Source organism: Hermetia illucens, chromosome 4 (genome assembly GCF_905115235.1).
Source record: "Hermetia illucens chromosome 4, iHerIll2.2.curated.20191125, whole genome shotgun sequence".
In the NCBI taxonomy this organism is placed as follows: Eukaryota; Metazoa; Arthropoda; class Insecta; order Diptera; family Stratiomyidae; genus Hermetia; species Hermetia illucens.
Window position 1 is genome coordinate 76,411,656 of NC_051852.1, and position 27,192 is coordinate 76,438,847.

At 39.2% G+C, this 27,192-nt stretch overlaps 1 protein-coding gene across 6 annotated transcripts in view; it reads right to left on the reverse strand.

Annotated features, from left to right (window-relative positions):
• The window catches only part of LOC119656113 (serine/threonine-protein kinase MARK2), a 115,429-nt gene that overhangs the window by 24,115 nt on the left and 64,122 nt on the right, over positions 1-27,192 (reverse strand). For all 6 annotated transcript variants that reach the window (XR_005249995.1, XR_005249996.1, XM_038062431.1 and 3 more), the window contains one exon: positions 187-414. Coding sequence is in view for 4 of the 6 variants with exons in the window: in XM_038062431.1 (XP_037918359.1) it covers positions 187-395 (209 nt within the window). In the remaining 2 variants the exon portion in view is untranslated. The remainder of the gene's footprint in view (positions 1-186; positions 415-27,192) is intronic.

Below are 27,192 nucleotides of genomic sequence, written 5' to 3' on the forward strand. Positions count from 1 at the left end.
AGGCAATTTGCGATATTGAGACTAGCACAGCGATTTAGTCATTCAATAAAGACATAAAACAAATCTAAAGAAAAAAGAACTCAAGAATCGATTTTCCTTGGCTACAAGAAAAAAGATACTTAAAACCGCCCTTTCTATGTATGTTCTACCCTTTTGTGAAGGTTTCTAGCAACTACTTGTACTCACCGAACTTCTTGAAATAAATGTGCCCTAGATACTTCATCCAATTTAGTCTTATCGATTACTTTAACAGCTACTTTTTCGCCGGTGAAAACATGTCTGGCAAGTTTCACAACAGCAAAATGGCCTGATCCCAATGTTTCTTCTAAATCATAAAGACCAGCTATTTTACCATCGTAAACTATGGCACGATTGCCGTTACCAACGCTCTGCATTTTTATAGATGCGAGCAAACTGAAAGTAAAAATGAAAGAAAACGTTAGTTTCGTCGGAATATAATGAAAGTATTTCCAAATTTTTAGGAATTGTAAATATTTCTGATAAAAAAAGTTGAGCTACAAGTGGAACCCACTGTTTTGTAAACAACTTAAGACGGGGGTTTGTCAGGAGGTCGGCAATAGTAAAAACCGAAGCATCAAGAGCTATAGTGCGTTGGCATATTTGATGGATGGACTTCAATCAGGAGTTTTCAGCACTTTTTCGTTATATTGTCCGAAATTTCTGGCGAAGTATTCCATTATAGTAAAACATAACCCGCGAATGCGATTAGCCTTACATAGACACGCTTATAATATGACAAGTTTCGATATTCTGTTAAATATATGCAAATTATTCTATGCCATTTCTAATTCATCTCGATGGACGACGATACAAAGGTGGAACTTTTCAGCGGTTAGGGGTAATTTGGCGATATCCTTACGAGTATAGACTCACCCTTTTCAGTACAGCGCACCAATGGGTTTTTAATTCTAGTTGCAGATCAGCTCACAAACGTTAATATCTAGGCGTGTTTATCGTTAATTTTACTACCCCTGTGGATTGAGGAAGGATAGAAATTTGTGGATTACAACCTGCAAATTTTTAAAACTTTACTGCTAGCGAAATAATAACAACACCTCGGATAGGGACTGACTTCACGCCGAAGACCTTTGGCTATCGAGAACGGACCACAATTGGTTTCTACAATGTGCCCACGCTCCTCGACAACTATAGTGTGAGTCCCGGGAAAGCTCGCTTTTTCCAACTCGAGCTGGAATTCCAACGATATAAGTTGTACGTTCTGGGTCTAAGCGAAGTAAGATATTGGCACTCTGGAAAGTACTTCTCTCACCATTGTCACACGTACGGCAATGTGCTTTTATACTGTGGAACGAAGTAGACGCGAATTCGGCTACCACAAGACCCGCTCTCGCGACCTTGGAGCTGGTTTCTAACTACAAGACTCTGATCCAGACTAAGGAACATCATAATTGTACAGTGCTGTGCACCAAGAAGATTTCCGATACAGTTTAGGAGAGGCTTCCTAAAAGAGACATTATGATAGTGATAGTGATGGGTGATCTGAATATCGAGGCAGGCTCTGACAACACTGTTCGGACATGTGCTGGAGAAACATGGTTTTCGCGACCGTAACGATAATGGTGGGGTTTCAACTGGCCGACACCGTTACGGGCAATCAGATCGACCATTTTGCGATCAGCAGTAGATTTAGGAGTTGTCTCCTGGATGTGCGTAAGGAAAGAGATGCTGACATCGGCCTCAAAAGGGATCACCATCTGATGGTCGCTTACGTGTTGCATCCGCCACTTCTCGCAGGATTGGTGAGCTGCGACCCCAAGCTCAACTTCGGCGGATTAGATGATCCAGCTGTCGCTCAACAGTGGGAGAGCTACCTTACTGCAGATACACTGAGTAACCCGCCTGAGAATATCGAACAATGCCCTTTTCTCGGGTACTACGCAGGACGAAACCCATGTCCGGAAGGGACTTCATAAGATCTGGCTGACTGTGGAATCGTGGATGCGGATCGATGAACGAAACCTTTTGAACGCTCTATTGACTGCTGCGTGTGATGGCGCGGTGGCAAAACGGAAATTACTATTGCGCTGGTCAGGAAAGTCGAAGATACCGCAGAACCCAATGATTTCAGAAGTGTATACCGCATCACAAAAGAACTTGTATATGGGCGGAAATATTTCAATGGTCCAGTGTTAACGTTAACGGCAACTTCTCATCCACGATGACAAGCAACTGAAGAGGTTCAATGGAGTATGACATCTTTCCTCAAACCCCTCGATAATGGCATCTTTAGGTTCGCTTACCATTGACTTTCACCAAATTGCTCTGAATTTGGAAACAGAAACAGGTAGAAAATAAACACCAACGACCTATTATCGAAATACACTAGCCTTACATTATTACAAACGAAGAAATTGAACGGCACACAGGTCTGGTACCCATACACTATGTGATCGGAAGGCGGAAGTGGCAGTGGATAGGTCATACGAAAAGGAGGGGCAACAATCGAATGGCTGGCTGTGCCATGCAGTATCCACTCATAGCCTTGGAAAGTTGCGGGCGGAGCTGAAGTGCATTTCGGGTAGCCGCGAGCGATGGCGCGTAGGTTTGGTTGGCGTACTATACGAACTATAACCTTATGCTTCCATCGACGACGGTTTGGTTCTGGATTGCGCAAACTCGACGAATTTTTCAACTTCAACGATAGAGGCTTGACATTCTGGCGGTAAGCGATATAAGATGATTTGAGGAAGGATACCTACCGGAAGAAATCGTGAATCCGATATCAAATTAATGCTTACTGCTTGCGCTAGGCGTGTAATATTGTCCTCGGTATCGCAACTAAGGAAAAAGAGGCTTTCTGCGATGGTAATGTTAACATTGTGATGGCAATGGGTGATTTGAATGCTGAGTTGAATTGGCGTGAATGCGATGGAAAAAATGGTCTTCGGGACCGTAACGACGACAATGGTGGTTGGTGGGTTGTGGCTTTCTGCAATTTCTACCGCCTCATAATTGGCGACACACTGTTCGAAAACAGAGTCTGCCATAAGGTCAGTTGACTTTCGACTGACGGGCAACGCAATCAATATTAGTTTTAAGAGTTGTTTTCTCAATATACGTAACAAATATGGTGCGAAAATCGGCCTCCACAGGGACCATCATCGAATGGTCGCTTATCTTCGTTGATATATCTGATCGCAGGACAATAGAGTGGCGGTCACTAAAATTCAATAAGGGCCGACTCTGTCATCTGGCTGTCGCTCAGCAGTGGGAAAATTTTCTTTCTATGCAGGCACACAAATTTTGAACAATCCATCCAATATTGATTGATATAATGATAAGCATTGGGCCCTCATCAAAAATACCTTCGGCTCTGGTGCAATAGATGTCGGACACTCTGCCCGACCCGCATACGGGCCAGATAGCGATTGTATTGACTAGAAGGCAGAAGTGGCAGTGAATAGGTCAAAATTCAAGAAAAGACCACAACTTCATTGCTGGTAATGCCAGGCAATGGAATCCGCTATCTCAGAGTGTGCGGCGAGTAGATCGTCCTACCAATATGTAGCGTAGAACAGTACAGAACGAGTGTAGGTTTCTCCGGAAGATCTGGAGAAAGATGAAGCATATATCAGCGAATCGAAAATGATGTGTGATACGTTTAGAGGTAATGACAACTATATATATTGCAAAACTGGTGTGAGCTCGTTGGCCCGACTGACTGGAAGAGAAAAGTAGACCTGATCGAGTTGTGGCTTTAGGAGTGGCGGATTTTATATTCTAGGTTTCTTAATTGCATATCTCCACATTAATTTTTTGAAAATAAACTCCAACATAAAAGTTCCGCGTTTGTCAGTTGATCATGAAGTCATGATTGACTATGACCATGCCAGACTATATTACTGCAGTTGCCCGACCCAAGTTGCAAGACTTTCGTCAGCAGGTGTTGTGACACTCACGATATTTATCGAACTCTAATATTTTGAATTATCATCTCCCTTGACCCCTTCAAAATTGCCTACAAAGCAACGAATACGACGAAGTTGAAGCCCCTATTCGAAACGGATTTCACGGCTTTATAGGAAGATGAGTTGTTTTACTAAAGAGGAAACAATTATATCAGTAATAGTGATGATAATGTAATAGAACAGGCTTAAGTGGTTTAAGAGGGATCATCCCGTGTGTCGGATTCGAGGAATCGATTTTTTTTGGTGTAGAATATATAGACAAAGTGATTTTTTTATATTCGGAGCCGTTTGGAAATTACAGTGTTAAACAGGTAAAATATTACATGTCAGCCTTATGTCAATCACCGTAATAAAGCGCATATTCACCGCTCAGAATGACGTTCAGAAAAAGCCGGATTGAAGCCAAGGCTTTAGTTGTGTTTCCTCAAGAAACCTTTTGAGAAAAAAGATATTTTGATGAAATTTTGCACATATATTATCATGATGTTTAAGTTTTAAGCAAGTCGGAATACCGGAAGCTCGGGGCTTCAGGAAAAAGGTTTTCTGTTCGTTTTATGTGAGCAACTCTCTATGTACGTTTTTCATTCGTACATAGCTAAGAATAAAAAATATTCCTTCATATTTTGCCACACCACAAGATACACATGTATGTACAATACATATCAAAGTCATATGTAAATATTAATGTAATTGATTCTGACATGCTAATAACTAAAAATAGTTAAAAAACAAAAACGCATCACTGTGATTTTTTCAGATATTTCGGTTGAATATGTTCTGAGTGTCCGGATAGCTGAGTGGTTAGAGCGCAAGGCTATCGTACGGAAAGTCACGGTTCAAATCTCACTGGTGGCAGTGGAATTTGTATCGCGATTTGACGTCGGATACCAGTTGACTCAGCTGTGAATGAGTACCTGAGTCAAATCGGGGTAATAATCTCAGGCGAGCGCAATGCTGACCACATTGCCTCCTAGTGTACCGTTACGGTCTTAAATGAAGTGCTCTAACACACTTCAAGGCCCTGATCCAACATGGATTGTTGCGCCAACCATTATTATTATTATGTTCTGAGAACGAGACCTGTTTCACTTTTTGGGGTACACATTTTGAGCTCTATCTCCCCTTTGTTTCATCCAATATCAGAAATAGGATCAATTTCGGAAAGTACTAATCAACTTTTTTCAATTGATGATCATTTGGGGATCATATTCGGTGAAAAAGGTCTCGATGAATACTTTTCGAAGCCAGTCTTATTTTTGATATAAGTTGGAACGGCAAGAAGTGCGGGCGTCGAAAGTGATGATTTCTTTAACGGGCTCATTCTCAGAAACCACCCAATCGAAAAATCTGAAAAAAATCATGAAGCTGCCTCTATACGGTGTTCAAGCCTCAGAATACTTTTCATATCGATATTTACCGAAATTAATTTTATAATAGTATTAATGTCTTTGGCGAAATTGGACGGAATCCCCCCTTAGGTTTAACCAGATTTACATAGTAGACTATAAGGCAAACACGAGGAGTCCATGGACCACAAGAGGAGAAGTAAGTTGTTTCCCAAGTGGTCCAGTCCGTCATCAAATAGATACGGACCCAGCATCCTCAACAATAAAAATTTCCTGGCCAATTTCCAAATAGACTATATGGAGTATAGTATAGCTAATGCTTTTGAAGCACTATGTTTTTCTTGTACAACCAGAAAAATACCTCGACCCCGCAACCATAAACATCGATGCGTTAGGCAAGTTAACAAGCTGCTCACGAAAACTGAAGATATTGAAGAAAGACTGAATGAACTTTCAGACAATTGATAAGTTTCAAACGCAAGAACACTAATCCATAACCGTATGAGAAAACTATTAATAATGAATAAAAATTGGTAAACATTTCAATTATTAGCTTTCCAGCAAACATGTATCCATGTCTAATTTGTTCTACTATGATCTATTGACAAATAATCGAACCGTCTTTCTAGTCGTTGGATTTTATCATCGAATAATTGAATCTGTCCAATTAGGTGTAGATTTCACCTCGAATCAACGAAGTCGTAACTTTATTTTGTCAATCTAATTTGCGATTCCGCAGTTAGTGCGGCCGACATTCTCGCTCTACATAAGAACCAAAAGCAACGTCAACGGCGACGAATTTGCAAAATTAATTTCCTAATTGCATTTTGTAACTGTTGATATTGCACGCGGAAAACAACCAAGAAATGATGTTGGAATGTGGTGTTCTGCCGTTGCTCCCCAACTTACCTAATTAAAATTAAAATTGCAGCACTACTCTCTATTACACGTTCTGATTCAATTACTACAATGGCATCCCTAGCCTCAGCAATGGTAGTACGCGATTCAGGCTGACAGGAGAAAAATCTTGACGTCAACCAGAATAGAGCCATTTAATGGAGAATGTCGAATCTCAGATAAGTTCACGGGCCTTTAATTGGAAAATTACAGCGCCGGAAGATAGATATGGGTCAACAGATGGAGCTAATTAATTCCACAATGCTAATAATGAATTATTTGCAAATGAAGACGGTATTTGCAGCACGAGAATCAAGGGTGGTTCGAAACCAATCATGTATGATGGATGTTGTTTCTGTCCGTCTGTCATATACATTTTATTATTATCCGGATATGGTTGCACCTATTGATATGAAATTTGATAGATGGATGGAATCTACGAAATTATACGCAATGGCGGGATTTTGCATTGAGTTCAGAAGTCTCTAAAAGTGCAATTTAATCTTATTTCTCCATAGTCGTATAAGGTTAAAAGTCTCGATTAGTAACTTCTGAAATAAATCTTGCTTCTAGCATCGTTGCAAAAGAGAGGAGTGAGATGTCAAATGATTCAAACTTAAGGAGGTCACTACAAAAATTGACATCTTTTTAAGGTTTTGTGTAAACATAAAACCTTATTAAAATCGGTTTACTGTCTGTCTGTCCGTCACACGCATTTTTCTTAGAGACGGTTGTAGCAATTCGCACCAAATTTGGTAGAAAGGTGGGAACTGTGAACGCCCACACATATAGTGAGTTACATCTTTTTAGGTAGAATTTAAGCGGGGGTCCCCATACATGCAGAAAGGGGGTGTACATTGTTTTTTAACATAATATATCCATATTTTACGGGCTACATGCTAATGGGACAAATGCACACTCAAATCTCTTTATAAAAGAAATACACAAAACCTTTCGTACCTGAAGCGTCTAGCTTCCGATTTTCCGACTTGTTTTTGCATAATATAACTCTTTCTAGAGATTTTGCAATTAGTGTAATGCGAATCTGGGCAGTAGAATGCTAATGCACAAAACTTTTTAATCATTTTCGACACAAGCATACCTCACAAGAGCAGAATGCGTCATATGTTATAGGGCAAAACACTATGCCATGTATGTTCAAGATAACAGTGAATTCCAAAACATAGCATATCTAACAATGGAGTTGTCGATTTTTCTGCAGGTAGCTGGGCATACGCTGACGCATTTCATCGGTTGAAATCATGTTTGCTCAGAACATCCCGATGATATGGCGGAGAAAGATGTTAATCTAAGCTTCGTGCTTCCGAGTACCAGTGGCCGTCACTTTCCCCGTGCTGCTTCCATATAGCAATACGGAGAGAATATTTGTACTGACCAACTTCAACTTGATGTTGAGATTGAGGCTTCTGACTTCCAAATTCTGGACAAAACAACGAAGGCGGATTTAGCACTGTTAATGCGTGGGGTAACATGGAGTTCGTTGCCACCATCAGCAGAAACAATGCTATTAGAGCGGACAAAGTAATCGACGTTTTCAATGTTCCGACCATTAATGCAGCTAGGAAGTATGCGATGTCTAGTCAATATATTTTCATTCCTTCCAGGTTCCTTTCTTCTCCATTTCGGCAAGGTCCATGTTTCGATGAGAGATAGGAAGACGTCATCAGCGTAGTCGAAGTGTTTGAGGAAAGATTTCATCGTCCATTGAATTGCTTCAATGTCGCAGAGCAGTCAAGTCGGAAATTCTTTTCAAAACTTTGCCACTCCCTGTGTTTCGAGGAGGTCGTCAGACCCAGCGACTTTGCACGCTTGAGTGCATTGATAGCTTTCACTATGGTTCGGAGGGGCAGTCCGCATCGGAAAATTGCGGTGGCTAGCCATTTCATTCTCAAGAAGTGGAACTTCATCAGATTTTTTATGGTTGAGAAACGTGGCGAAATGTTCCCTCCTCCTCTTAAGCTGCTCGTCATAGTAGACGAGGAGCCGGTCGTTGCATTCCTGACCGGACCATCGTTAAATTTACGACCACCCGCAAGTTCCTTTGCGATGTGTGCATCCGTTTTCGGTTTTCCCAAGTAAATATGAATGTACTCTTACCTGCCGGCCAAGCTTAGAGAAAGTCCCGTTGAAGGAGATTGCTAAGACAAAGGTAGTTAATACCTAGACCCAGTGTTGAATGACTGGGAAGTCTTCACTATGGAAGTTGATGAAATTGATTAAAGGCTTTGTTTACTGAATGATCGATCTCGGACACAGGGCAGCGAATTTGTCGAAATTTGTGCGTAATTAACGACGGTAACATTACAACCGGACATGTATTCCAGCAGTAGTTCTAGGGATTTCCTGATCGGGACAGACGGATCGAAGGCCAAATGAGCTTGAAAGCAACGAATGAAATTGTAGGAGGATAAATTAACTGTTGCTGAACTATTAAAGAGATTTAGAGGTGCACCGTACCACCACAGAAAGAACAATCCGATTTTTGAATGGTGTTGTGAAATTTGATTCCTGAGGTCTTTACGAGTTATTTGTCAGCAACGCGTTTCACCCCTGAATAGACAAAAATGGGAAAATTTCCTTGCCCATTTAGTCACTTGGTGAAGGCTCGGATACAATACGCAAGCGGCCGTCAGGGCCGTGCTTCATTATCATCATCATCAACGGCGCAACAACCGGTATCCGATCTGGACCGCCCTTAGTAAGGAACTCCAGACACCCTGGTTTTGCGCCTGTCTGGTGTTGTACCTACGCCATCGACCCATCTCAGGTAGGGTCTGGCTCGTCCTTTTTTTCTACCATAGACATTGCCCTTATAGACTTTGCAGGCTGAATCATCCTCATCCATACAGTCGTGGTATCATAAATTTTGTCGTAACGTAGGCTTCTTTCTTTGGAATATTCTTCTCTCGAACGCGGCCAAAAGTTCCCATTTTTTCTTGCTAATATCCCTGGAATACAGGAAGACAGTTTTTGTAAGCTGAAATAGGTTCTGTTGGCACCCGGTAGTGATGTTCGACAAGGGTCTGAAAGTTGTAGTCTCCTATCTTTAGTGTTTTCGATTGATACCATGTTGTTGGTTCTTTGTTCTTTGGCGTTGACGTTGCCACAATGTCAATATCGTCAGCGTAGGCCAGTAATTGGGTGGACTTGAAGAGGATGATGCCTCTTGCATTGACATCTGCATCGCGAATCACTTTCTCCAGGGCCAGGTTAAAGAGGACGCATCCCCCTGTCTTAGACCGTTATTGATGTTAAATGGTCTCGAGAGCCATCTTGCTGCTTTTATCTGGCCTCGCACATTGGTCAGCCAAGTCAGTCTTATCAATTTCGTCGAGATACCCAATTCCCTCATGGCCGTGTACGGTTTTACCCTGGCTATGCTAAGCAGAAGATCGTAGTCGAAATATGAATCCTCCGACAAAGCATAGTACCCAGTTTCAAAGTATAAGATTTAAGGAGTTGTTTGTTGATATACCTCTATTCTTTTCAGTCGATTTTTGCGGGAAGCAAGGAATGAATGAATTCTAAACTCCCAGCTCACAGGAGAGTCACTATCACAGTGAGGCACTAATTTTCCGTCTTAATAGGAAATACTATTGGACCTAGTAAAATTTGCTCCACTTAACCCTTAAACAAAAAGTGGGCTATGACCATTCAGACCTGTGGCTCTTACCTCATCCTCACTTAATGGGTTTGGAACTAAATGTGCGAAAATCAAAAATAGTAAAATATTATGGCAAAGCGTTATGGAGTATTATAGATGCAAGGCTTTCGAAGGAATGTTTATCTTAACTTCGTCTCCATTAGCAGATTCTATGCTGTGGGCCGTTATATAGATTGAATAAGAAAATTAAAAGTCATTGGAATTTTCATTCATTACGAATTTATGAAATAGACATAAACGAAGAAATTGAAATGAAATCCATAATTAATATTTTTTAAGAACTTCCATTGTTACTTTTTAATCAAAGACAAACCTATGAATGCAATATTAACAAATTGCCAACAATTGTACGCATTCTGATAAGATTGTCCCCGGGCTGTAGCCACCTCACATCAATCACCAGCAACATGCTCCTGCCATACCTCTTCTGTCTAGTTCGTAAAATAAATAGAGCAAACAAAGAAGCCAACATCATGGATGTATGTACATCAGTTTTTAATTTATTGAACAGCACACGCCTGTGTGCTACCAGATCATTCTAATATTTTAGAGCCAAGTAGTGAGTGACCTTGCTGTCATTCTCAGCCCGTTTGCTACCAGAGTGCGGTGGCTGATATTACTTCGGCTGCCACTAGTCAGCCAGCCTATGGTCGGCCACCTTACGTAAGACAATTACGGGCGCGATGGCGGCGACCACTTTGTGAATAAGTCGTTTAGGAAGAGCATTCTTTTCGCAGAATATTATTGACGCCAAGTGGGTGTCTCGACATTGTCTTTTTGTTTATAGTGTTCATAAGATTTAAGATGTCCACAACAGAAGAACATTTAAAACCCAATTGGTGAGATACTAGCGCGATATTCTAGTTTGTGTTTTTAGAAGAAGCAGCCAGCATGCAACTAAGCGATCAGCGGGAGTTGATTCAAAGGAAAAAAACATTGCAAAATTATTTTGATGTTCATCGCTTCAAACATTTAGATCATAATCTCTTAGAAAACTCAATAGAGACAGGGGTGGCTTGAGCTTAGCTTCTAAGTGGGAAGAAACTACTTTGTCCGCATCTAGTAAGAGCACCATGTTTGCAAATTATCTTATTGAAAAACATCAAAAATACAGCCGCTCTACAAAAGTTTAGATAATATTCAGCTTTGAGATGAATTGCTAGCATTCTAAACTCGGAAATTGGATCGGGGAAGTGATTTCAAAAGTTTGAGATAGCAAGAATTACGACTTGTTTCAATTTATCCTGCAAAATTACCATATATATATCCCCTTTTACTCTGCGACTAGCGCATGTTTCGGCATAACTATAATGACGAAAATAGCATCCTAAATCGAAAAAAATTGGTTCGTTTAAGCATGAACAGAATTCAAGAAAAGAGAATATGGAAACATGCTGCATAAATGAAATTAGCAACGCACCTAACCAGTATTCAAAGGATGTATCTTTAATAGCATGAATACTGACTTAGTAAATGTCTAAGTTTGATTTACTGACAATAGTCACCGATCATATTGTAAATATTGATCTGCTGCTGTAAAACTACTCAAATTTCACTAATGTTAATAGATTACGTTACATTATCAAGGAAGTTCTTGCAGTCTTTGTCATTTTAATGTTGCCTGGTTTAACCAATCAATAGAGGGCCTTAGTCGAAATCAATTCGTGTACAGTTGGTCAGAAGCTTTTTGATTTTGTGTGAAGCATCAAACGAAACTCAACGAAATAGATTCAGATTTGACATCGACTGGATAGTAAGGAAGTGGGGGTTAAAAAATACGAATATATATTCAGACAAGACTCATTCTCAGATACTACCCATGTGTACATAAAATCTAAACTTGAAAACCTAACCCAAAAGGAGACGCCTTATGTAAAATCTAAGCATCAAAATACAGATCTGAGGTAGCGAGGAGGTAGATGGGGCAGCAACCCTGTACACTAGATCAACACCAAGTGACCTTGAGGTACCTTCTTGTGGTAGCACTGGAAAACACTGTAACCACACTGACTTACTGGTCGTGATGCAGTAGGCGAATGCTCCAAAGTCTAGTTAGGGCAATGGTTATCTGGTAGCATGGGAATCGGGGCATGAGTTTTCCACCCTATTATTAGCGATAGCATTGGGGTTGTGATTATGTTCACATTGTGGACATAGTCCTTCGGATCTCTGTTTGATGTCTGATATAGGCGCAGACATTTACCTACCCCTACCCTACTCCACGATCACATCGCTAAGGCGCGCTAATATTCGCTATCCAGGCCAATACGAACATTTCACTATAAAAAATTTATATTTGCATTTAGAAATATTAATCGAACAGCATTCGTTTTGGTACCCGTAAATGCGAATACGAATATATTATAATATCCTCATACATGTAAAAGGGGGGTGTAAAATTTTTTTTTCACCAAATATAGTCATGTGGCGTATCAAATGAAAGTAATTAGATTAGTACTTTTCGAAGGGCGGGGAGTGGGAGGGGTGGAAAGTGACTTTAACGGACCCACTCTCAGAAACTATCCAACCGAAAGATCTGTAGCTGCTTCTATATGGTGCCCAGGCCTCAAAATGCTCTCCATATCGATATCCGTTCAAATTAAGTTCTTAATAGAATATTACCATATTTTTGGGGAAATTGAGTAAAACCCCCCTTAAGTTTATCCCAAAGTTATAAAGTTGGTAATAGTATAAAATATAATATGAAGCATATTATCCCCAAGTGTGATCAAAATCATACTATTAGTAAGAAAGTTACAGTAGCTCAGCTACCATATTTTTTCGCTAATTTATTTATTATATTATGTATCGATATTGCAGGGACAGCTTCTTCAACTTTCCCTAATAATTGAAAATTTGATTTAAAATGAATGTTTAATGTGGGAATGCGTAAGGCTGCTTAAAATTTAAACACATTAGGATACTACTAATTATCCGTATTTGACTGAATTGATTCAACACAAAATTATGTTTGCAAAGTTTCACTCATAAATAAACCTGAGAAATTCCACTTGCTTCGATTTCACAATGATCTAAACGTCTCAGAAGTGCAACTAAAGCAGAAAATCTTTTGCACCCAGTTCTACATTACTTCCACGATAAAACTTGGCAAATTCCAGTCTCAGCACGTGCTTGTCCATAAATTAATAATTCGGTTCCGACTTGGGTAGTTTTTTTCAACCCTGGTACATGTAGAAATTCATTTACTCCTAATGGAGCCTATACCTCAATGTATGTCATGTTGCTGGACTAAGCTTTAAAATGCTGCAGATATCTCCTGAAGTCCGGTAAGATACAAAAATGCTTACAGGGTACAATCTTCACCATAACTACTTTTTTAAAACGAACGAGTATGTATTTTATATGAAACAAAGTTTATAGTATTCATAGTTTGGATGAATGCCAGGAAACATTTCTCAAACACCAGAGCATAGACTATTGGGGTTAATTGCAATGAAAGTGCGATTGTCCGCACAAGTACGGACCTTCTGGACTTTCAAAGAGTAAGATAAGAAAAATTATGGAGATGGGAAAATAAGGACACTCCCCATTGCCGAGAAACTATTCCCCTAAGATGACATTTTTCGTTTAGAAGAATTATTTACCTAGAACGGAGACAATTGAGCAAGCTTTCTACATTGCCCCACTAGCGCGCACTCCAAACGTCCACTTATCCTTGCCAAAGTCAAAACCAGACATGTCATTGTCGGAAACTGCTCTACAGAAGAGCAACGTGCAGTTACTAGCTTGATTGCTTGCACTGGCATGCATTTCTACTCCTTTGCATGTCATATGAAGTGATTTTACAAGGGGCTACTTGTTCTACATTAGTATCCATATGCTATGTTGCTTCTGTACTTTCCAGAAAAACAAATAAATGTACATGCATTCTTGACTTGAGCTTTAAATTTATGTTTCATTTGATTCCATCTTACATGACAACCACTTAAAAGATACAAGCAAATCGAGGGATGATGAATCCGACGTTATCGGTTGCTATTGTTGCCGACGCAACCAGAGGAATTGGAAATCGTCTAGCAGATTTTCTTTTCTTTTCGAAGTGGCTTCCGCATAGCAGACAAGAGAGACAAGAGGGAAGCTCTTGAAATATTTGAAAACACCAAGCACTTGAAAAATAATAGTTCTTTGTTCTAAGTGTAATAAAAGTGATACGACATCATCTATATAGTATTGAAACGTCAAATGTCTGGAAATATAGGTCGGAGAGCATGTGGAAAAAACATGTTTTATGATTAGACCCTCATTGGAACAGTTTGGTAGCCATAAAGGGAAGAAAATAAAATGAATTATGTACATAATTCTACATTGTGAGGTTGCAGAGTCAGCTGACTTCAATGATGATACGTCATTTGATCCTGAAGACGTAATTAGGTAGACGAAAATATATCTACACATGCAATCTAGAAGTCATCGTAGTTCAAATGTTTGTAAGGCTGACTTCTTGCAGGCTCTTTCTTTGCATAAATTTTTAAGAAACTACGCAACTAATGATTCTTTTTATAAGAATAAATTTCAGAGGTCGATAAACGATACTAGATCTAGTGTGAGGCAAATTTGTTAATATGAGTTTACCTAAACTCGCCGAGTGGAGAAATTTGAACTCTTGCCGGCAGGCGAAAATCCTTGTGAAAGAATTCGCTCACTAGAGCAGCATTTTTGTTGTCCAATAAGAAGTGGGACATGAAGACTCTAGCAGGGCTTTTAACGGGAAAAGATTGGGGTGGTGGGATGAGACGGCCCTGCACTTTCTATGTAGTTGCCCGGCCTTCTCAAATCTCAGACGAAGACACCTTGGTGAGGTCTTCTTCAATGAAGAATCTGCGCATTCTCTGCCTCTGGAGAATGTTTTCAGATTCGCTGAAGCCTGTGGATGCCGTAGGCTCGAAGCCCTTGAATACGCGATTTACGGGGATAGTGCAATGGCCTGAATGCTCGGAGCTGCGGCTTCCCCCAGCGAACTAAACTGAACTTTGTATCAACTTAACATTCATATTTGCTTACATACAATTCCCAATTCAAAACCAGGAAAGTCTGTGAAGTATCCAATTTCCGTGTGGTTTATTTTTACGAATCAGATGACATCCCCAAATATTTATTACTATTCACATTTCGAAAATCATGGGACATGCAGCAACTGTTACCCGCTTGCCTATTTTCTCATTTGTCCCTCTTTTGTGACGTTAACTTCATCTGATGGATGTACGACATAGATATGTAATATATATGATGACGTTTGTGATACGAGGCATTTCCCGCTCATTCATTTTACATTTTCCCGTGCTTCTACTTCTCGGTATAGTTGTGACGACATTTACAAAACCCTCTCATCCGTTTAATCTTTTACATAATTACTGTCGTGGGTAAACTCTCTTCTCTTAAGCGCAGTACGAACAACACATTGAACAAGGTGCAGCAGCAGTTTAGCACGAATCCATCCGCCGCTTATCCAAAAGGAATTAGTTGGGCTGAAGGGCGAACGGGATGGATGACGGCATCTATGGGACTTGATGGAAAATGGGTGGATAAGAATTCTGTGGAATGAGGTTCGACCATTTCCGTCACCCACTCGAATCTCATTTTACGCATAGTCGTTTTCTTGATACGACCTGGTGTGCGTGTGAACCTTTGAACTTTGACCTAATAAAATTTTGAGTAAAACACTGAATCATCATCGACGTTGGAAATCCCAAATACGACAATGCTTTCTGTGAAACATTGAAGACTATCGAATTTTGGTTAAAAACACATTTTACATAACTCTACAGCACGGATCTTATATCCGATGCATTAATATATTTATGGGGATATTGTTATGGGCGACTATTCCACGATACCATGTTAGCGTACTTTTAACGTAACGATTTAAAGAGATTTAAAGTAAGGGATTGTTGGCAGATTTTATCAATCGACCATATGGAATTACCTTTTCGAGGAGAGAAATGAAGTGCTTCGTGTGGTGTTAGCTACATATGAACGTCTTGATAAGATCCACATTGGCGCTTTGAACATTTTACCACTAGATTAACTCATATATTTTAAAATGTCAGGAAGACAAGTAAATCAAAATGCTTCATAATCGTGGGAATCAACGGAGTCAGCCAAGTGCGCATTAGTATCTTTTATGAAGTAGGAAACCATACACTAAAGAGAACATCGATTGCTCGCCATGTCCTCATTTCGACTGTGATCACGGCGTGATACGTAATCGGTCCAATGCAACATATTTGTCTTCATCACCATTATAGTCCCTTTATCCTATATCTTTTCACTTCATCCAAGAATGGAAAATTGTGCAACAACACAATTTACTATATTATAAGGCATGATAACAAAGATGTGCAAACCCAGGTACTATTATCAAGGTTCACTTTTGCTGAATTAGTTGTGTCTTAAGGCATTTCTTAGTAACAGTGCGATTTCCACGAAGGTAGCATCAAGCTCTATATTATAGCCTACATTGCTGCAAAATTGCGTGGCGCTAGGATGAACTTGCGGGGGGTTCCGCAGCAAATTACTGAAAATTATAGTAATGTACTATTATTAACTTCATTTGAAGGGATATCGGTATGGAAAATATTTCGGAGCCTAGCCACTATATAGTGGCAGCGTCTTGATTTTTTTCAGATTTTTTGGTTGGACAGTTTTTGAGAATGGCCCGATAAATAAATGATAATTTTCGACCTCCCCGCCTTTCTAACAAATGTCAAAACTAAGACTAGCTTCGGAAAGTACTAATGGAGACATTTCCTTTGATACCCCACATGACTATATTTGGTGAAAAAAAATATACACCCCCTTTTGTATGTAACTTACTGTATGCGTGAGCATACACCCACCTTTCCATCAAATTTGGTGTCAATTGCTGCTTCAGTCTCCAAAAAAAATGCGTGTGACGGACAGACAGAAAGACAGGCAGAGAGTAAACCGATTTTAATAAGGTTTTGTTTTATAAAAAACCTTAAAAATGGATACTGCGCTAAGAGAGGACTTTACAGGGGGACAACCATTTGACCTCATTTCAATAAATACAAGTTGGGAAATCCGAAGCTAGACGCTTTAAGTATGAAGGGTTTTGTGTATTTCTTTTATAAAAACATTTGAGTCGACATTTGTCTCACTAGTGCGTAGCATATAATATATGCATATGTATATGTAAAAGTATCCACTTTCGCGTGATATTGGCACTTGACATTTAAGTCTTGAACTTTGTTAGTAATACTGCCACCAAACTTGATATGATCATGGCCTATATTATGGCGTACATTACGGAAAGTATTAATCGAGACCTTTCATTTGATACCCAATATAATATCCGAATCTGATGAAAAATAAAATTACACTCCCGTTTCCATGTGTCGGGACCTCCCTTATTAAGGTTTTGTGTGAAACAAAACCTTATTAGAATCGAGACGGTGTCTGTCTGTCCGTCTGTCTGTCTGTCTGTCTGTCACACCCGATTTATTCGGAAACGGCTAGACCGATTGTCACGAAAATCAGTGAGAGTATGTAATCTGGTGATCCCTTTACATGCAGTAAGTGGCGCCATCTTATGTTAAGTTTAAGGGGGGGCTCTCCGTACATGTGAATGGAGAGTGCAAATTTTTTTTTCACAGAATGTAGCCATGTAGGGTATCAAATGAAAGGTCTCAATTAGTACTTTTCGAAACTGGTTCAATATTTGATATTAGATGAAACATAGGGGAGTGAGGGTTCAAAATATGACCCACAAAAAGTGTAACAGGTCTCGTTCTCAGAACCTATCCCACCGAAAAATCTGAAAAAAATCACAGTGGTGCATCTCTACGAAGTCTAGGCCTCAAAATATATCCGGTTCCGATATCTGCACAAATAAAGTTAATAATAGTATATTTCCACATTTTAGAAATTTACCCGGCACCCCCCTTATGTTCATCCCAGAAGTACAAAATTTGGCATGCGTATAATGAAGAATATAATGCACAGTTTGGTCAAGTTTGAAGGAAATCCAACTATTATTAACAAAGTTATAGGGGGTGAAACTTTACAATTTTTTGTGAATTTCGTTCACTCTACAACCCGCATGACGTCATCATCACATATCAATTCGTCAATATCACAACGAAATGAGTTCTTACGAATTGGGTCCCAGACAATTATTTTATTTTAGTTTTTTAGTTATTTGTCAACCAGACATGTGTGTATGTAGGTATATAATAGATGCGTGCTAATGAACTTTGCGGGTAGTGCCTAATTCAGTTATATATAAGACGTAAATCGGAAATATGGGTACGATAAATTTAGATACGTGCATATATGTGTACAGTAGGTAATAGGCAGTTTGTTTGTTTAGGGTGAGCGTGATATCTATGGCTCTAATATGTACGTATGTCTCGTAGTTTGGAAAAATATGAAGGATTATATTGGATTTGTCGCTATATACGGACAGAAAAATGTGCGTCTCTTACATAAGATGAACACAAAACCTTTATACCCGAAGCGCGAGCTTCCGGTATTCCGACTTGTATTAGAAGTACAATGAGGTAACTCATTAGATGTGTGAGCGTTTACAGTTCCCACCTTTTCACCAAATTTGGTGTCAATCACTATAACCATTTTCTAAAAAAAAATGACAGACAGTAAACTGAAAATGAATTTTAAAGGGAAAACAAGCTTTCGTCTCCCGAATTCCTTGTCCAAAAAACACAAAATTTTTAATCGTTTACTTCAGACAGTAGAATTTGAAGCAAAAAAAATCACTCATAATCGTCTATACTTAGATGCACAGGCATCGAGGCATGTACTGTAAAAAAAAAACTGTCAACAAGATTCATTTTTTACCAACTACGTACCGCGTATCGGGTCGACCTGATGCGGAAAAGATGCTTGGAGTCTTTCGACTTCACCTGGATCTAACCTACGAAAAAGTAAATATGGGATGCAATTGGCTACCAGATAGTCTCCCTACGCCCTGCAAAGGATCTGCCTTTTGATGCTCCACACGTGGTAGATGTGGTCCACGTCCAAATGGATAAATTGGCACTTTCGCGGTTCCCAGAAAGATGGTTTAGATAGGCTTTGGTTATAACAGTTACATTACAGTATCTACATTTTTCTTCCGCGTGAGAAGAAGTGGATTATCTTTTTAAGGGTACATTACATACATACCTAGGACCTAAAACTCCCTTTGGGTTATCCTGGTACACGTATAAGAGCGATGCCCAGTGAACGCACTTGATGTGTTATATTCCAGGCAGGGATTTTAAATAACGATCGGCTACTAGATTTTTTAAAAAATAACCATCTTTTTTCATTATGTAGCAACCGGTAGTTCCAGCGAAATCCATTTGTTTGTGTTTTGAATAGTCTTTGTATTAACTTTCACAATATCCGAGCTGATTGAACAGCTGAATAAAGCGCCAACATCACGTCAACTAATGGCACTCAAACGAAATCAATGTTATTGGGCGTGTCAATCGATCTCCGATAGTTAAGGGCGTGCAGAAATTGAACATGAATCTCGTTTGGTGACAGCGGAGCAGAGGGAACTTTGACTGAATGTATGATAAGAACTCATACAGGGATCGTAACAGGGAACGAAACTTGGCTGTTTGGATATAACATTGGAATAAAAAGGCAGGATCGGGGTCAGAATAGGATCCCCATGTCCGAAGTTGCTCGAATGTCCAAGTGATGCTTAGACTATTATCGCGTTAAGTTTATTTTTACGCAGTTGTTCACCATGTTGACTTCCAAGAGGAAACAGTCAATGTCCGTTACTACAAATGTGTTCCGCAAAGACTGCACCAAAAGGAAGGATTAACATTGTGTCAAGAAAATTCCTGGTTCATACACCAGACAATGCAATTGCAAATTGAAGTCTGTGCTTACAATGAAGTGTTTATGACACCATTGGAAACATCAAAACTACGATCGCCGCAGACCTAGAAGGAAAGAAGTCTTGGGCGAATGTATGGCGAAGTAGAAATATCGCTAGAATAGGTGCATCTCTGGAGGAGGAGAGTACTTTAAACGAGTGGCCGAGTAACGCTAAGGAATAACAATAAACCTAAGTTCTGTTTAATAAACTTTTTTTCGGGGTCACTGTTGCTGTATGTTGGGTTTTGTTCCGATTTTTTTTAGCACTTAGTAGTCCACTTCCAACTTGTGGGTAATCACCACATTCAGCTCTATCAACATATGCACGAAACTATTCATTTTCGTCAATATTGTTGGGGTCTTTGGAACAGACCGTCCTTCACATCCAATTTCGCTTACATTATCCGAAAATTTTCTTTGCATACCGCAATATGAACCAAATTAAAACCACATGCTCTACTCATGCTTCAATTACGTTGTTGAGTTAAATTGAGTGGCGAAATTTGCACAAATGAAAAATTAGCGCTGACCTACAAATTTCCAATATGTGTACAATGTTCAGCACAAGGTAATGGTTGTGATGATGGGAGTTATACTGAATGAAAAAAACCTAACAACTAGCAACCGCTAACAGAAGCAGAAGCATCCTGATAGATTCGGCCGAAAGAGGAAGGAACAGAATACTTGATCATTGGGTGAAGTTCGGTCAAGTTTTCAGGGTTAGAATTTAGTGAACAAAAAGATATCCATACATCAATATGGGAACGTGGACGATTCGAGAGTGTAATGTTTTCTTTCATAATATTTTCGCGAAAATCTAAGCAAATAGACACATAGTTTTATAAAATATTGTTTTTTAGTACAAAATGTTATGATTTTCACGTAATATGTTGTAAGGTGTCGTGTGCTTTTTGACTATACGATGATAGATATTGGCTGAGTGTTATTCCCTTATTATGTCTTTTAATTTTCCTTTGTCATATAATGATCAACTCCCAAAAATAGTTCCACCGTATTGAAACTCGGTGTAGGGTTCGAATGAATTCTGCATCTCTCAGTATTTTTTAGGTAATCAAAAAAGGGCGGACACCAAAGCTGCTCGGCTATCTCTAAAGATTGAGACGTACCTGTCCTTCGATCGCTTGTCAATCACTTCAGTGTCGGTGCGGATCACATACATTTCGGGAAGACCGCTCTAAATTGTCCCAAAAAAAGCAGTTCTCGTTTTTATTTAAGGGACACTCCTGCTCTAAAGCCTTTTTCTACCTTCGAGCCATCGGTCTAGAAACCCACAATACACTCTACCACGAATCCTTCTGATCTGCTCCAGTTCTTTGTACGCATGAGGGTAGCTAAAGTATTGATTGTTTCGATGGTTAATTATTTTTTAATTAGGCTTAAACAACATGCCGTTCCCAAGGTCATTTTTCTATCCTTTTTCCTTCCGATAGCGTGAAGATTTCAAAACTTTATTGGATGTCCAAGTTCCTATCGTGTGTAGCATCTTGAAGTTCTCCATGGTGCTGTTATGGTTGTTGTTTACAGGCTCTCGCTATTTCAATTGCCCATTCGGTGGATTTTAGCTAGCTCACCATCAAAGACATCTCTTTCACAGCTTCGTGCAACTCCACATCGTTTGCGATTGCCCTGATGCGCCTATGTGTAAGGGAATTTCATGGCGTAGTTCACCAGCTCCTCAATAGCATCGATCCGAAGCAGTTACATCGCTATTCTCGGCAGGCCGCTCTCACTGACAGTGATGGTGCCTGGTCCTTTGGGGTCGGTCGTTGAAATTGCATTTTATTCAGATTCAGTCAGACACCACGTTGCGTGCGACGATCTCACCACTTCTGAGAGAGTTATGCAAGGTCAGTTCTGTTATGAGACACAATTCTAAGAGCGTTTTAAATTTGTGATTTCTCACAAAAAAAAAAATCATTTTGATTTTGTGTAAAACAAAATCTTATTAAAATCGATTCACTGTGATCACTTTTCTCCGAAGCGACTGAAGCGATCCGAACGAAATTTGGTGGACATATGCGAGCTATGAAATCCCAGGCACACAGTGAGTCACATAAATTTATGTGGAGTTTAAATGGGGCTCCCAATATATGTAAATGAAGGACGTAAACATTTTTTTCATCGAATATAGTCATCTGGGGTATCAAATGAAAGGTCTACTAGTACTTCCCGAATCTGATATTAGTTTTGATGTGAATTGCAAAGTGCGCGAGTAAGAAGTCAAAATGTACAGACTTAAAGTAAGACAGGATTCATTTTCGGAATCTACCCAACCCAAAAATCAGAAAAAAAATCATCAAAACATATCCCATATCGATATCTACTCAAATAAACTTAGTAATAGTTTATTACCAAGTTTTGGAAATTGACTGCAAAACGCTCCTTAACTTCATCCTAGGAGTACTAAATTTTGTTCCGGCATGGAGGACAGTATCGTGCATACGTAACTATTAGTGTCAAAGTTATAGCTGACGTCATAATTAACGATAATAATTGACATTCGAGTGAAATATAAAATTGCATTCATAAAGAATCCACTTCTCCTCACCCCTTTTTAAGGTTTTATGTGAAAGAAAACCTTATTAGGATCGTCTATGTCTGTCTGTCTATCTGTCACACCCGATTTATTCGGAAACGGTTGGACCGATTGTCATGAAAATTGGCGAAAGCATGTGGTTCGTTGTTCACTTTACATACAATAAGTGGCGCCATTTTGTGTAAAATTTAAGAGATCCCTCCATACATGTGAATGGAAGGTGCAGAATTTTTATCACAGAATATGACCATACATATAGAATACAGTATTCGGTCATAGGAAATGTTTGTTGCATAGCGTGAGCATAATATCTACATCTGTAATGCGTACCTGCATCTCGTACTTTGAAAAACGTGCAGGAATATTTTGAGTTTTTAGCCATATATGAATGGAAAAATGTGCATAGAAAGTTTCTCACATAAGATGAATCATCAACGGCGCAACAACCTTAATAAGGAACTCCAGACATCCCGCTTTTGCGCCGAGGTCCACCAATTCGGTATTCCTAAAAGCTGTCTGGCATCCTGACCTACGCCATCGCTCCATCTTAGGCAGGGTCTGTCTCGTCTTCTTTTTCTACCATAGATATTGCCCTTATAGACTTTCCGGGTGGCATCATCCTCATCCACACGGATTAAGTGTCCCGCCCACCGTAACCTATTGAGCCAGATTTTATTCACAACCGGACGGTCATGGTATCGCTCATAGATTTCGTCGCTCCGTAGGCTACGGAATCGACCATCCTCATGTAGGGGGCCAAACATTCTTCGGAGGATTCTTCTTCCGCACGCGGCCAAGGGTTCGGAATTCTTCTTGCTAAGAATACATGAGGATTGGCAAGATCATAGTCTTGTACAGTAAGAGCTTTGACCCTATGGTGAGACGTTTCGAGCGGAACCGTTTTTGTAAGCTGAAATAGGTTCTGTTGGCTGCCAGCAATCGTGCGCGGATTTCATAATCTTAGCTGTTATCGGTTGTGATTTTCAACCCTAGATAGGAGAAATTAGCAACGGTCTCAAAGTTGTAGTCTCTTATCTTTATTCTTCCCGTTTGACCTTTATACCCGAAGCGCTAGCTTCCGGCATTCGGACTTGTTTGGATTTGTTATAGGTCGAGTTTTTCACATTTGCTAATAATATTAAATTCAGAGTGTGAAACGTATGAGATTAACTATTATCAATACAGTGTTTTCCATCAAATTATTTATTTAAACTGCTTTCGAAAAAATAGAGGGCAATGGAATTTTTAACCATGTACCCACGGTACTGTTATGCGCTCATCGCTCCTGACATAGGAAGACACAAAACCTTTTATACCTGAAGCGTCAAGCTTCCGGTTGTCTTTTTATTTTGAAGATAAAGAATGAAATAAAAAAACGTATACCTCTGTTGTTGTTGTTGTTACACACAGGGTTATATTTGATGTTGAAATTTTTGCCTTTTTTGCAGACTTGATTCAATTGAACCGGAAGGAGAAAGTGTAAATGCAATTTTGTTTAGAACACATGTAGTTATGGCCCGAACGAGAACTAACGGGAACGATTGAAAGACCTTATTTGCGCAGCTTTCAAAAAATTAAATTTCAAAATCGCCCTCTTTTTTTTTAACTAAAACATTGAAAATAGATACTTAGTGTCACCGAATCTCAGAAGATCAGGGCATAACTGGGATTGTTACGATCATTTTGATAAAAAAGTTATTAAAATCGACTCAGTAGTTCCTGAGAAAAATAAAGAGAACGAAAAACGTGTTTTCGAGATAAACGCGTTCAAAGTTTCAGAAGATATTTGCGACCGTTCGGATTGTAAAATCTTGTTAAATTGAAATGCAGCTTCTTAAAGACAAATCTAGAGAAAAGAACAGGAAAAGAATCAAGCCAATAGAATAATAAATGGTCGAATTAAAAAGTATCCGGAAAAACGTGGTGCCACGAATACAATTCACATGAAAAATGTGTCACTGTGTCTTTTGTTAGTTAGTGACTTGTATGGAATTTTCTGACTTGCCTTTATAGAAAACATTTTCCGAAAAAAACTATTGCGAGTTTTGACTTGACACTTTGAACGAACCTTCTTGAGACTACATAATGTAGTTAACTAAATAAAAAAAATAATTAATTAGAAGCATTTGTGACGATATTCGCGACAGTAATGTAAATACCGCCAAAGCTTTTGAAATGTTCTTGGAGAAAAGAAACATGTGCTGATTTGTAATTTGCTGAACTCAGATCTGCAACAAGCAATCAAGCAGATCCCTGGCGAACGTATAAGTCATTGCCAAGCGGCTTTTCAGACATTCTCCATATTTTTGTATTGGGTTAGGAACTAAAATTTATTTCGTCTACATTTAGAAATCACTATTGGAGACATTTCATTTCTTGAAAGCCGATTTGTGGACATTTACAAAATTAATTGGGTGACATCGAAAGTATTAATATTTACAGAAATAGAAACAAGTGGGAATACCGGAAGCTCGCGCTTCGGGTATAAAGGTTTTGTATTCATCTTATGTAAGAAATTTCAACGCACATTTTTCTATCCGTATATAGCTACAAAACCAACATATTCCTTCATATTTTTCCAAACTACGAGACATACGTACATATTACAGGCATAGATATTACGCTCATCTTAAACAAATAAACTGCCTATTTTTAATAGTGTACACATATATGCACGTATATAAATTGATGGTACCCATATTTCCGATTTATTTCCAGCCGGTCATGCCCTCAAATTTCTCGACAAGTCCATATCCCATCCAAATCCACTTATCTGCTAGGACATGCAGATCGAGATCGTCGAAGGAAATCTTCTACGAACCCATCTGTAAGAGTAATCTTCTACAACGGCATTTACTCCCCATCCCAGTTTTCAAAACCCAGCCATCCTCAGCACCACGCCTAGCTTCCTTTCCCAAACTCCTCCCACATGCCCCCATCCTAACTCACATCCTAGCTTCTTCCCCCGCCCGCCTGCTTTTATAAAAAAAATTAACGAGTAGAGGTTTTTTTCGACTTTTCCTCCAAAACACTTTCAAAATTTGTTAATAATAGTTGGATTTTCTTCAAACTTGACCAAATTGTGCATTATGTTCTCCTTACACCCATGCCAAATTTTATAATTCTGGGATGGACATAAGGGGGGTTGCCGGGTAGATTTTTAAAATGTGTAAATATACTATTATTACCTTTATTTGTGAAAGTACCTGTTACACTTTTCGGCGGTCACATTTTGAGCCCTCACTCCCCTATGTTTCACCCAATATCACATATGGAACCAGTTTCGGAAAGTGCTAATTGAGACCTTTCATTTGATACCCCACATGGCTACATTCTGTGAAAAAAAATTTGCACCCTCTATTCACATGTATGGGGAGCTCCCCTTAAACTTAACACAACATGGCTCCACTTACTGTATGTAAAGGGAACACCAGATTACATACTCTCACCAGTTTTCATGATAATCGGTCCAGCCATTTCCAAATAAATCGGGTGTGACAGACAAACAGACGGACAGACAGACACCGACTCGATTCTAATAAGGTTTTGTTTCACACAAAACCTTAAAAATGCAAAATCAAACATGAAATTGTAAAAACACATTGCCCTTGCTTCACTGCCCTTGTTTGCTCTTTGGCGATTCAAAGTAAGTTCGCCAGAGATTTACGATGTAAGTTCTATTTTTCTAGTTCCACCGTTCTCGATATATTCACGAGACTGGCCATTCCTATTAGATCATTTCACAGAGCAGAACATGATCTTGACCATTATATTCCAGGCCTTCAAGCGTGTCGTGAACAAATTACCATTGTCCCCGAAAAACGCCTTCAAGCTATGTTTAACCTTGACGATTCAGACATAAACCAAGGAATCGGGTGAATTATGGCTTGATGTGGGACTGGCTGCAAGCTAAAAATGAGTTGACTGCTGGAATAATCCTAGAGTGAGCAGTCTGCACTTCCCTCGCTGGCCAATTTATACTAACACGCAAAATATTTATTTTTAGTTGATTGTTGAGAGCACCATCGTCAGTTATACCTCCATGGAGAATATACGAGACTATTCGCGCTAATTTTATTAACAGGCATTTAATTCTGAATTGTCTTTTATTTGATTAAACAATCGAGGAACTCATGCTAAATTGGGGGTTAAATTCTGTCAGACTTTGTATGTTTTTCTATTAGTTTGTGTCGGGGGAACTATTTTTAATTGACGTCGTGTGTGATAGCTTCCGCGAGAATTTGTCAGAAATATGAGTTAAAGCAGGACGTATATTCATGGAGATAATATACAATGGTTGTTAATGGTGCAAATTGATCATTCGGCAGCGAAAAACTGACTTGGTTTGAAAATCCAAATATTTATTGGTAGTAGTCTATTCCGCTGTTATTTTTAGATTTTGAGGTTGCATTGTGTATTTCGTTGGTAATACAGTTTGCGTATACCACGTTTCATTTGTAAGTCGTAGACCGTAGTGCATGAAATATTAACTACGAAAGAGTATTTCACTTTAGTGCGATACTGACATTCTTTTTTTAATGTCTTAAATTACAGAAAACAATTTTGATACACTTTCTTAGTGGGATTTCCCCCTGACGTTCCACTATCGTGTTTTATAACCTTTATTAGTGCAGAGTTTTGCACTGCTGAGATGAACCTAAGCGGGACCTTTAGCTAATTTCAAGAATATATGTATATTAATCCAACATCACTATTAACTTTATTGGAACTAATCTCGCTATCGGGGGTGCATGGATACCTAAAGATATCACATATGGACATGATAATAATTACGTTCAGATCTTCCAAATGGAGAATGAGCCGTTGATTTCAATTTCATTCTTTCAGCTCCACTTCGTTCCTTTACAATTGACACTAAAA